Source organism: Corvus cornix, chromosome 1 (genome assembly GCF_000738735.6).
Source record: "Corvus cornix cornix isolate S_Up_H32 chromosome 1, ASM73873v5, whole genome shotgun sequence".
Lineage (NCBI taxonomy): Eukaryota > Metazoa > Chordata > Aves > Passeriformes > Corvidae > Corvus > Corvus cornix.
Window position 1 is genome coordinate 28,702,442 of NC_046332.1, and position 12,721 is coordinate 28,715,162.

At 42.0% G+C, this 12,721-nt stretch overlaps 1 protein-coding gene across 25 annotated transcripts in view; it reads left to right on the plus strand.

The window, feature by feature from the left end:
- Positions 1-12,721, plus strand: part of LOC104687152 (rap1 GTPase-activating protein 1) — a 57,625-nt gene that overhangs the window by 32,097 nt on the left and 12,807 nt on the right. For 7 of the 25 annotated variants that reach the window (XM_019283832.2, XM_019283831.2, XM_019283825.2 and 4 more), the window contains 4 exons: positions 1,634-1,750; positions 6,440-6,566; positions 6,655-6,757; positions 9,712-9,797. In XM_019283832.2, coding sequence (XP_019139377.1) covers positions 1,634-1,750; positions 6,440-6,566; positions 6,655-6,757; positions 9,712-9,797 — 433 coding nt within the window. Of the gene's footprint in view, positions 1-1,633; positions 1,755-2,077; positions 2,125-4,402; positions 5,202-6,439; positions 6,567-6,654; positions 6,758-9,711; positions 9,798-9,950; positions 10,022-11,995; positions 12,648-12,721 lie in introns of those variants that run through there. The other 18 variants (XR_005603155.1, XR_005603160.1, XM_039560735.1 and 15 more) reach the window with 12 other exon arrangements.

Sequence of the window (12,721 nt, forward strand, 5' to 3'; positions counted from 1 at the left end):
CTTTTGAAGATTATACGAGTCTCAAAAGTCACATGAATGCTCTGCATCTAATATGCAGTTTTCCCAGTTGCAAGAATTCCAGGAAACAGCTTAAAGACTGGGGGCAAAAGGGGGAAAGTCATCTCTAATGTGGAAACTAGTTATTTTAGGAGAAAATTACTGTATTTTCCCTTCTTTCTTAATGAGGTGCCTATGACCTAATCTGAATAAAAATAGAACTTTTTTTCAGAAAAATTAAATCTTCAGAGACAACTGGCCTGTAACAGTCTAAGCCAACACAGTAGCCACAGTTCCTCACTACTTTAAATACTTTTGTACCTTAGGCAGCTGTGTCCCTCACTCCATTACTTTGTGTACAACAATCTTCTCTATCCGCTTGAAGGATCTGTAAAACTTTCCTACTGCAAGGAAAACCCCTGGATTTCTTTTCTTTTTTTTTTTTTTCCCTGCTCTTTGCTTGGAGGGATCTGATGAACTAATTGGCTTATTTAGCTTTCCTTTTGCTTACTTGTAAACTTAGATGTGAGGAACAGGGAGCCTTAGCTTTTATTTTCTGAAAGACTTCTTGGGTCATTCTTGAAAGTGCAGTTTCAGTAGTGACTGCTTTAACAGTTCATTGTTACTGAAAGTAGATGTTCCCCTCTGTCCCTTTCAACTACCCAGTCCTGACTATTCCTTGTGATGATTGCTCAGATCCCTAGTGGGTCTTTCATGGAACAGAGTCAGCCCATTAATCAAATAGAAAAAGTATCAACTTTCTTTCCCTGATTAATTGTCTGCCAGGTTCTGCCATGAACTGGCTTGTGGAGAAGTTTGATAGGTACTAGGACTGGTGGAAAGTGCACTCAGCAAGAATGAAAGAGGCTGGAGCATGCTCCCTTTCTGGGAGCAGTGAGCTCCAAGTGTCACCTGTGACTTCACCCTGGAGCTGTAACTTAATAATATGCAGGCTTTGCTGACAGAGCTGACCCAGTCCATCCCACTTGTTAGTGTGTCGTAGGAGTTTCAGGGTTGTTTTAATTTTAGAATTACTTTTTGTCAGGGTACTTTCCAATCTCACAAACAATTGTATTAGCATAAGTGAGGGTATCAGAAACTCTGATTTGAGGGGCACAGATAGGATCAACTGACCAAGAGAGCAGAGGAAGAACTTTGTGACAAACTCCATCACTGAAGCCCTAAAAAATACCCCAAAATCCCTTAGTTTTCCTTTCCTTAATTAAATGTACCTTTCATTTCAGTTACTCACACAGCTTTCTTCAGAGGTATCTTGACAAGTCCTAGTAGCAGTAACACTTTTGTAACCATCATATTTAAACTCTCTAGTAAATCCTATAGCTTCTTAAGGCCAGTGAAATGGGGAGGATAGAAAAAAAAGTTAAAAAATTAAAGGTGAATACTAAAACCAATTTAGGCTTTTATATAAATTCAAAAGGAGCTTAATGTTGGCCATTTCTAGATGTCACATGTCACAATCTAAGGAGTCTGCCCTTTTCAGCACAACTGTGTTTGCTTCCCTTTTACATGTATGTAGGAGATACAGCTTTGTACTGTGTCTTACTGTAAGGGAGTGTTAGAATAGATGGTAGTTAACTCTGGCCCTGGAGTATAGCTGCTTTCTCTTTTCTCCCAGCAGAGACACCGCAGAGAGGATACAGAGGGTGTTGGACAGTCCAGGAACTTTCTTTGACTTGAAATCTGATGGATCATCCAGTCCCAGCTCTCCAGAGTTCCCCAGCAGGAAGAGCAAGTGAGTTGAAAATAAATGTCAGTATTTGAAAGATGCTCACTGTCTCTGGTATTGGCTTAAGTGTGGTGCATGTCTCGCTCTGTTGGAGGCTGTACTGAAATTGTCCACATCAGGCATTGTAGCATCTCAAAAGTTGGATGTCTGGCTGTGGCACAGTAATTCAGAGCCTGTCAGGAACTCAGCTTTCTTAAAAAGACTGTGATAAAAGATTGGACCACTTGATTTTGGTTGTATCTTTACTGTAATGTTAGCTTGCATCCAACAGGGTACACAAAGTCCTAGCTGTCCAATTATCCATGTTTACTCATGTGTATGTTTCCTCTATAGTTTGCTGTGGAGTGATTTTGGAGCTTCATGGAGAAGCTTGGACAAGGGTATGTTGGGATGTTGGGTTGTATTCAAGTTATGCCCCTTTAAGCAGGATTCATGCCGCTGCTCCCAACCAGCGTGAACTAACCTGTCTCCAGTCTTCCCAAAGTGTTACAGCAGGATTCCAGCACGGTCCCATGTATTGCACCTATGTTTCATTGCTAAAGCACGCCATACCACACCCAGTGGTATGTGCAAAACACTTCATGCAGTAGTCTGCAAGTTAATTCTCCAGTTTCTGGTTGTCAAAAACGGGAAAAAAGCAATTTCCCGGTAGTGGAGCTTTGCTGCTGCTAATCCATATTATACTGGGATGTGATCATACCTAGAATACTTCAGGGAAACCACCCATTTACATTTACATGACTCCAGAACACCCTGTCTAAATCGAAGGCTGCAGCTGACTTTCTGGAACAGTTTGCCACACCTTATTTTTTTCAAGAGAATTTGGATGAGACCTGTGGCAAAAAAGATACCAAGTTCTTTGTATTAGGGCATTTCTCTTTCTCATGACTGTGGAGACTCCTAATAAAATTTCAGGAGGTGCCCTAGAACCACGTGTCTATGGTTATAGTTGCTACAGGTGCCAAATTTGACAAGGAAGGGCCTCCCTTCCAACTAGACCCAATGCTGCCTAGGAATTACAAGCTGGTGACCATCTGCAGCAGTTCAGGTACCCGGTTGTATGCTGTCCTGAATTTTGTCACAGCTAAGGTGCAGAGTTCTGGTATGTTTTTGTGTGTGTACTAATTTTTGGGTTGGATACGTGCTCAGAATTTTGTTGTGGAGGAGGATGGGAGCACATCTAGGAGATACAGACCATTTATGGTGCTAGCTCTGGCAGCTAAGGACTAGAGGGAATGCAGGACTTGGAACTGCTGATTGGTCAGCACGCCCCATCTTCCAGCATTACCACATCATTCCACCTTCCCTTCCTCATCCTGCCTGGGACCTTGTTAGTGAACTAGAAGTTCCTGACAGGCATGTGCGAGGGACTCTTGCTCTGATTAGACAGCTGATTACCTTGTATAATCACCAAGAACTCTGCTTCCCCCACTTGCCAGCCCCCATTCTCCATCAGCTGAGGAGGTGAGCTGCTGCAGTGGCTGTTTCAATTTGGTATCCACATGCTTTCAGAGAGCAAACACAGCATGGGATTTTACTAACAATACTTGCATGAATATTGTTTATGCACATGAGGCATGACCTGTATGATTTGCCAGTCTGTCTAGTTCTGTCCCCAGGATTCTTTTCCCAGTCATGGACTCAAAACCACTTAGGATCACCAGAAAAAAAAGAAGTATTTTCATAGCTGTGGTGGTTTAGCCCATTCCTGTCAAGTTCATTTACAAGGTGGGATGCAGCATGGAATTTTGCACAATTAGTGATTAGTCAGAGTTGTGATCTCAGAGTTAGGGACTAGCCCATGTGCAGCCATACTTTCTGCATGACATCTGGGACAGGGAATTAAGAACATGTAATTCTACCATGTAAAGCCCACCATTTTCAGCAAGACAGTATTAGCACAATATTGTAGGAAAAGGCTGGGAGTGTAAAATCTGTCTTGGAGACAGTTTACTGGCATTCTGCTGAAATAGCCTACCTGTTGTTCATCAGTTATGAAACCAGGATCAAGGTGTAGGCATATTTCCAATGCAAAAGAGTTCTGCCTGGTTCTAGAATAATTTATGTAGTCCCTATTAGATAACAGAATGGGCTATCCCTGGTAGTGTGTCATCAATCCACTCCTGGTTTTCTCCATAGAGTCACAAGAAATTTCTGTTACACAGAAATGTCCAGCATGTTACTACTGGTCTTAAGTAATCATTTCAGATTCAAGCTTGGAATGATCAACCTCTTCACCTGTGTTCTACTAAAACCAACCTGGAAATAAATGCAAAGGGAACACATTAGTAATAGATTAATTATTTTACAGTAGAGGCAAAGCAGCACTTACTTTCTCGCATGCTGAGTTTAACACACGTTTATGCAGTGATCAGCCAGCAATTCATTAAACTGCATTGTTCACTTGAGCTAACCGTGTCTTCTCTCCCACATACAGGGACAATTGCCCTTAGTTTTTCTGCTTTACTGCCCAGGTAGCCTTCCAAATAATCCTTCTTCCCTCAAAAGAATGAACCCAGCCTATGTAACCAAGTAGTAGAACTCTTGAGGATCAGACGACTTTCTGGGTTGCATCTGATAAATCAAGCACTGTACTGTGTATGTCCATATCCTAGGAAGAGTACATGGGTTTTTTGTATGTGTGTTTTCCCTCCTCAGACACATCTGAGTGGGGACATCAAGCCAATCAGGAGTGGACCGGATGCTACTCAGTCATTGGGTACCTCACTGAAGACACTGGCAAGACTTTTGGGGTGAAATCAGAGTCCTGGCTAAGAGGAGCATGAATGTACTTAGAGGACCTCAAGGACTGTGGAGAGACCGAGTGGCACCAAGTAACGCTCCACTGGCAGTTCCTGGAGTAGGAATTCTGTGAGAGGGAGATGGACAGATAGCTCCTGTTGGAGCATTTTGGCTCTATGCCCTTCCCATTGCCCAATCAGCAGCCACTGAACCAACCTCTACTAATGATGGGGAATGGAGGCCACCTTGAGTGCGACCCCTTCTCTTCCCTTCTCTCCCCTCAGATGAGTGAGAATAGTTTGGCCTGCAGAAGGCAAGAGCAGAAGAACACAATTCCACCTCTGTCTCTAGTGCCTTGACACAGGTCAAGAAATGCAGTGCAGAGAAGGAGGATGGAGAAACCTGCTGAGGAAGGGTGCTGAGGAGGAGATACTTTGTGGAAATCTAGATCCCAGTTCACTTAGGTTCATGTTATTGATTTGCTCTGCTGAGGGAGAAGCATGTTGGCCTTCATTTCCTCCGAAATATATTTCCTAATCTCTTGAGGAAATATCTTTGGCCTAGATTGGCCCTGTCTTTACTGTTCTCCCTGTTGCATGCTGGCATGTAATATGCCTGGGACTTTAGGTTTCATTACTGCTTGTAGGTCAAGACTGGCCACATTTTGCAGTGTTTCTGAAGGAATAAATATATTTAGTATGTTAAAGGTGTCTTATCTTTCTTGCCTCTGTTTTTTTTGTTCCTTAACATTTTTAAGCACTTCATCTCTCTCTTACTAGCTGGTCTCTTACGCAGACAGTGAGTATTTCACCATAAATTTGAGGCTCACATGCACAGTGCACCTTTTACTATACAAGCATGTCAGCCTCATGGACTGCTCTATCTCCTGGATGACTGTAAGCAATGGATCCCAAATTCAGCTGGGAAGAGCTGACCTTAAAGGGTCTTTTCTGATAGATCTGAAACATGCACTAGGCTACCTCAGTGTCTGTTCTATTTGAGAGAGTGGTGGTAAAGTGATCCAATACAGTTTGCTTTGAATGTCCCCTTTAAATGGCCTTGTGGGAGCTAAATTTTAGTGGGATGAACCTACAGGAGTCAGTCTACCAGCAGCTGGGCACATGGAAAATCACTGGGATGGGAACACTGTCCTAGGTGTGTTCCTTTCTGTAAGCAGGAGGAAGGCTCTGACTTGTCTGTGCAAGAGCTTGGCACTTGATCCTAAATAGTTTGACACTGAGACATCCTGCAATAATGCAGATCTCAGTAATGTGTTTCTACCTCCCCATTGCTTCCTTAAACTTTCTTATTTAACTGTTCTATTACACTGCTAATGTCTGTATGCTTTCTTGCCTCCTCTTGTTAACACCTGTACAGAAAACAGCAGTAACAGTTTATAAGCTTTATGACATGAAAAGTATGCTTTTTATGGGCCCTTTGTTCTGTCTGGAATTTCACATAAGACCAAACAGGACAGCCTGAGAGTGGCTGTGGGAATGGGTGGCCCAGACTAGGTTGCACTTGCCCTTTATACTCAGTTTAAAACCTCTTCATACTTTATTTAAGGGTCTTAAAATCTCTGATCTCCAAAATAAGGCATCGGTTGATTTTAATGAATGTCTAGATGTATTTAGTACTTAAATGCAGGTGGTTTGACTCACTCTTCTTTATTACACTTAGGTCTGTGCCTTAAAAATTCATTTAGACTTGTCCTTTCATACAGTTATCTAGAATGGAGACAGAGAACTGGTGTTTCTCCTAAGTGACGTAGCAATTAGAAATTAAGGTATGCCTGCCAGTTCACCTGAATTCTGTTCCTAGGTGGAAAAACAAGCTGTGGATGAATACTTCATTCTTCCTGTTTCTGACTGCTGTATAATAAAGCTATGCCTCAAAAAGTTAAGCCGGTGTGTAACAATAAGCATGATGATGTTGAATGCTTGCATTTCACAGAATGCTCAGGAGTCAGACTTCAGGATACTGTGTGATGCAGCCACTCTCACGTTCATCATCCAGTGTAAGCAGTTGTTGTAGTGGATTGAGGGAAAATGGAACATCTGAGGAAGAGGAGAATGACAGGGTGGGTGTATGATCTCTAACAAACAGAGGCTACCCTCCCTGAGTTTACCAGGTGCATTATTAAAACACGTCTTCTTTGCCCTCTCCAGGAGCTGATGTGCTCACTTAAGGGCCCTCCAAAACAGGATTCAATGGTTCAGAGTATGTGGCTGGATGACAGTGACTGCACACCCAGTACTTCTAGCTCACCAGGTAAAAAAGAAAGAAAAATAGAAAAAACCCTCTACTTATACTTCTAGAAGCATATGAGAGGTTGAGCCAAATCTTTTGTATGCTGTACTTAATATTTTAGAAGCACAGGTAGATGATAGTCCAGGAAAATGGGGAGAGAAGCTGCCATGCAAAGTTTAATGGGGAAAGAATGTTTCAGGGGCATGAATAAATAGCGCTGTACGTACTGCAAAAGGAGTTACAGTAGACTGCAAAGAATTAAAGTGTTTATGTGTTTTCTGTAGAGAGCTGTGGTTGCACTTCTGAATGCAGTTCCCATATAAACTAGATAGTTTGGATATGGGATTATAGGAACTGCTTCCTGAACAAAGCAGTATGCTCCTGAGAAGGTGGGTAATTGGGGAGCTAACCTGCACTGTGAGTTTTTTGCCAAGGCTAGGTTCTTAGTCTAATACTTGATTAAAGCTGATGTAGTTGATTAAAGTCAGCTTGAATCCATTCACAGTGCAGGGATGGTTATAGTCCTTAGCAGTTCTCTTCAGTCCCGTAACAGGGACAGCTGTTGCATTTCCTGCTGTGGAGCTGGATCACCTGCCCTGATCTCAGATTCTGTTTGCAGTTGTGTTTCCCTTTGTTAAAATGAACTGGTTTGAGTTGAAGCACTTCTTGTTGAGCATCAGCCTTAAACTAAAATTAGGGAAGGTTTAAATGAGTTTCAGTCTGTTTCTGAGAATGAGGCTGTGTAAGATTTTGGGAAAGTATGATTGAAAAGACTAATCTTTTGAGTTTGGAGAGTCATTAGAAACTGTGAAAGGCAAAATTTAACATCTGTTGCTGAAAGACTGGAATAGGAGCATGTTGAGGTGGTAAGAGATACTAGGGATTATGTGTATGGCAAGGAAGAGAGTTGGTTGGAAGGAACCGTGAGATCTTTATAGGAATTGTGTGAAAAAGTATTGTTTGTAAAGATTACAAGGGTCAGACAGTGGAGCCAATTTACTTTGAAGAAAGAGTTAGGTCTCAGGCTCCACAGCTGCCACATATGAGATACCAAGAGTGGCCATGAGATAGATCCCTGCTTAAAATTGTCTGTATCTTAGCAACACCACTGAAGATGTGATACTGTCAGATATTTTGCAGAAACTTCTGTTCCTCTTTTGTTGTGGATGCTGGAAGCAGGGATGCTTTCCAGTGGCCTCTGCTACTCTTCACAGATAGTTTGCCTGTTTGCTCACTCCTTATTGTCTCTCAGTATATAAATCATTATTAGGCATCACTGAGAATAATCATTACAGAGAATGCAATGTAAAGTTCAACATAATTTTTAGGTTTTACAAGCCTGGGGACAGAGAGCAGTATCCTGGTGTTTTAGTTTTGCCCTTTATTGAGCTATCCAGGAACTATTCAGCCACAGTTAATGCACTGGGTTAAATCAGTCTGAACTGACTTTTTTTTTAATGGAAGCCCACTGTGAGTCCAGATCCTACACTGAATGATTCAAGCATTCCTAACCCATGCACACATTCTTGGGTTCTCCAATTTGCTTTCAGATTGAGAGGGCAAAGTTACAGGAAAAGGAAAAGAAAATGTCAGCAGTCTGTGGTCATCATGCTCCCAGATCAAGACATAGAGAACTGCCATTGCCAAAATATTTTCTGAGTTGGCTTTGAAGCACCAACATGTCTCATGTGCCAGTGCATATCACATGAGGCAGAGGTGACTTTCCCCCTAGCCTCAAGGGCAGGATAAAAATTCAGCTATAACTCTCCTTAAACCCTTAGATACTTCCAGTAGTGTTAGGTGTGTTTTTATTCAGTTACTTGGCCTATTAGTCACTTCCTACAAAAAGCATGTATCATAATTAAATTTCAGCATAGTGGACCTGGGACATACACAAAATAGAGAAGAACCCTCATACTGTAAATTCATGTTGTTTAAAACCAGAGTTTAGCAACATTTGGCAGTGATTTACCAGTTTAGTTTTTAAATCTCAGTTTTAAATTACATAATGAAACTGGGAAAGGGGATAGTCTGCCTTGGAAAAAATGCTGAAAAAATAGTTGCATCTCATCTGTTTCCTAGAAAATACTGGTGTGACATATAAGTCAAAAAGAAAAAAGTGTTCCTGGGAAAAGCATTTTAGTTTACCATCTTGCTGCAGGAATCCCTCATTTGCTTTCTTCACTTTCCTAATTGAAAGACAGCTAGATATGCCATCAGAGGTATTCACCTGCTCATTCTACCCCTTAGCACATTCCACACTGATATGAATTCTTTAATTTAAACTCTTCCCATTTTCCTCTGATTTAAAGAAAAGAGTTATGATACAGATTTACTGTTGTGACACATTTATGCATAAACTCCCACAAATGTTACTGGTTATGAAATTACCATATTTAGTAGTTTTAACCATAGAATGAATAGAATGGAGAATCACCTAAGAATAAATTTAGAATGGTTTAAGAAGTCTGTTGTGTTATGGTGAATATAAACTGATTACAGAAAACAAAAGAATGCTTGTAATTTGTGAGTTTTGTGGAGTATTTAATCCCTGGTTTTGCCATGGTGTTGATATGTGATGAGAGGCAAATTCCTTAAACCCTGAGGTCAGATGTGGGAATCTCAAGGGAGGGGTCAGAGGGAAAAGGAAGACAAACATCGTGAGAGCGTAAGATTAGAGTCTGCTTCACAAATGTGTCTCCCTGGGAATAAGGCATTCAGATTGTCTGGAACCAGTGGCTGATGGTTTTTTTTTAAATGAAATGAAAGCAGTCACTTTCCTCATGTTTCAAGCTGGAATGATAAATAGGTCAAGGTAACACTAGTCAGTTTGGGCACAGATACATTCCTTTCACTCTTACCTGTGGATGAGCCACAGATCTGTGAAAACTTTGGGGTAAAACCAGCTATGTGTGCAGCTCGTGGGATACCCTCTTGATTATTTCTGTATTGTTCTGTGCTTGGTTCCCTTCTAGGAAGCAGGTTGCTTCCTTCCAGCAGTGTTGCTGGCTCCACTGGAAAAGGAAAAGGCAGCAAAGCAGATGCTCAGCACCATAATCCAGTAAGTGCTTTAATAAAATGTTTCCTTCTCACTTGCACAGAGATAAGGATGGGAGAAAAGAGAGAGACTTTTTTAGGAGTTGCACGCTGGGGGTTGAAAGAGCAGTAGGAAGGCGCTTTCAGGGGGAGGCTAAAGCAGTGCCTTGTTCTGCAGGCCTCCATTTTGTGCTGTGTGTGATGTCAGCGCTGGAGGACTGTCTGCTGCACGCGGGGTGAGGAGCACAGGTAATGGACACAGGGGGTGGAGAGCCACGGGCCCCTGGCCATCCCTGCCTCACTGAAACAGTGCAGCAAATGCTGTACAGCTGCTCAGGAAACAGAGTTAGTCCTTTACCTTCTTCCCCAAGTGATCTTCCTTGGCCAGCCACTCTGGCCTGTCTGATTTACCTAAGCTCTCCCTTCCTTGGTTGCCTCGTCCCTCTCAGGGAACAGCATTTCCCATTGAGATTCTTCTCTTTGCCCTAATCTAGGCACAGGTTTTTTCTCTTCTTTGTCTTTGATCGTTCAGTTTTCTTTGCTCAGATGCAGCCTACCTTTCTCTGTGCCTAACCTCTGCTTTTTATAGTTTCATTACCTTACAGACCCCCTTTCTGTTGCTCATTTTCTGATGATGTGCCTATCTGTACACTTGCTTATTTGCCTTCAGCCTAGCATTGGTGGGACATACTAGTTCATGCCAGTTTCACAGCTTTTCCAGACATGGGAAGTGGGACTTGATTTCCTGGTGAGGTCTGTAACAGAGCAAAGGGGAACACAACTGCAGGTTTGTTCCCTAGAATTCATAGTCCAGTTTTTCCTGTGTTGCTGAGAGTCTCCTTTTGCTCAGTGTCCCTTTCCTTGCCCAGTATCTTCTCTGGCCTGACAGCTAAACAGCTGCCTTGAAAGTGGTGATGTGAGCCTCTCAGGAACTAGTTTGGTATATAACTGAGTAGAAGAGATACTATCTTTATGGAAGAAAATTCTTCCAGCTATTCCTAAATATTCCTAAATAGCTTGTAATTTTTATTATTGCTGTTTAGATCCTCAGTGCTCAAGTTTTAGCTGCCCTGCCACCTTGTGGCATTCAGAGCAGTCAGGTGAACAGTTCAGCTCCATGTGGTGGTGGCCACTGGTGCCACAGCAGTTCAGAGAGGGCAGCTGGTACTCACCACTGAGACTGCTTCAGTGTGTGCTACGACAAAGATCAGAACTGAGCATGACAGTGCAGCTGCCAGCCAGAGTTTACTGGGGTCACCCCCAGAGTGTCTGCCAAGAGCTTGTGCTCACATCGTGTCTGTAACACAGGAGCAGGGTTGTCTAAACAAGGGGCAGAACTCCCTCAAAGTTCTGCTCCCACACAGGCAAATTTTGCTCAAAATAGGTACGGAGTCAGAATTGCAACAACATGCAAACTCACTGATACAAAGACTGTGGTTTTGCATTTACTGGTGGCTATTACATTGCTTATTGCCTGTATCTCAGTAGTGCTTAAATGCCTTAAATGCTTAAGGGTTTTGAGCATTTAATTTCCAGATTTGAAGTAGGTTGAAGAGCATTTAAGATCATTTTGTGAAATATATTTCAGTCTGTAGGATCCATCTCTTTTGGTCCTTCTGCCAGATCAACAACGTTCTGCCACCAAGGCTGTTTATTTTTCAATCGATCTGGTTCAAAGAACAGAGTTTCATGAGACCCTGGTTTTCACTGTGAGATTATTTCCAGATGTTCTTTGAATTTTCCCCAGCTCCTTAACAGAGTTCATTATTTTCATAAAAGGGCATTTTACCCATGTCTGAGACAGCACTACTGGCTTAAAGTGATGTTTTCATCATTCCATTTTATCACAACCTCTGAATCAGTTTGATAGCACAGATTGGAGGCTAGCAAATTTCAGGGGAGAAATGGTAAAAAATTTCTTTAACATGGCTACAAGGGACTCAAAGAAACTTACATACATGGCACCCACATACATGGTAACTTTCCCATCATTCTAACTCCTCTTATCTCTCACAAAGATTTCCTTAAGTTCAGGCTGGATTTGCCCAAAGACTAACGGGTGCACTGGTATAAAGGAGGAAGGACTCCTCCAATCCTAGAGTATTTCCTGAAGAGCTGAAAGAAGTAAAAATTGTGGATGGGGAAACAAATGATACTCCCATGACACTTACAGCTCTAAGAACATGAAGGATACAGATTTTTTTTTCTAATGCTTTGTTCCAGGATTTGCTGTTAAAGTGAAAACACGTGAATATGCTTTACCTTGAAGTTCAGAAAAAGACAAAAAAGGGAATTCCAGCTGCTGCTGTTTCATTCAGTGATGCATCAGAGACAGTGTGGAATCACTGAGAAATTAAACTTCATATGAACCAAATTTCTGTGTCTTATTCCAATTCAGCCAATACAGGGCCAGGCTCAAACTGTTTCCATGTGAAATTTCTTAATTTTACTGTTTGCATACCTTTCCCTCTGCAGACTACATAAGGGCATCCTTGAGGAAACAAAACAGAGTCTAGTTCAGTTACCAGCTGAACCTACAATGGTGCTCACCATCGTCCTCCAAAGACATTACTGTAAAACTTGGATTAATTAAAAACCCCTGCAAGGTTTAGGGTTGGTGCCCAAGAATGCACGTGTGTGATGGTTTCCTCAAATGTCAGTCACTGCAGAGCAAGGTGTATCAAGTATTCTCCAGGATGGGGACAGTTCCTTTTGAAATACTTGATTGGTTCCCTAGACTCTTGTTTGGGCTTGAATTGTGTCCTTTCCAGCTGCCATGATGCAAAGTAAAAGGAAGCATTAATACCTTAGCCTGTGCTTCTTCTGTCTATGTAGTACACTGGACTTAAAATAAAAGCGGAATGTGGCCAGCTTCTCTTAGGTTGTGTGTGTGTGTTTATAAAGGACAAGCAGGAAGACATGAGAAATCCAGAGATTGCCGTCCAGTAA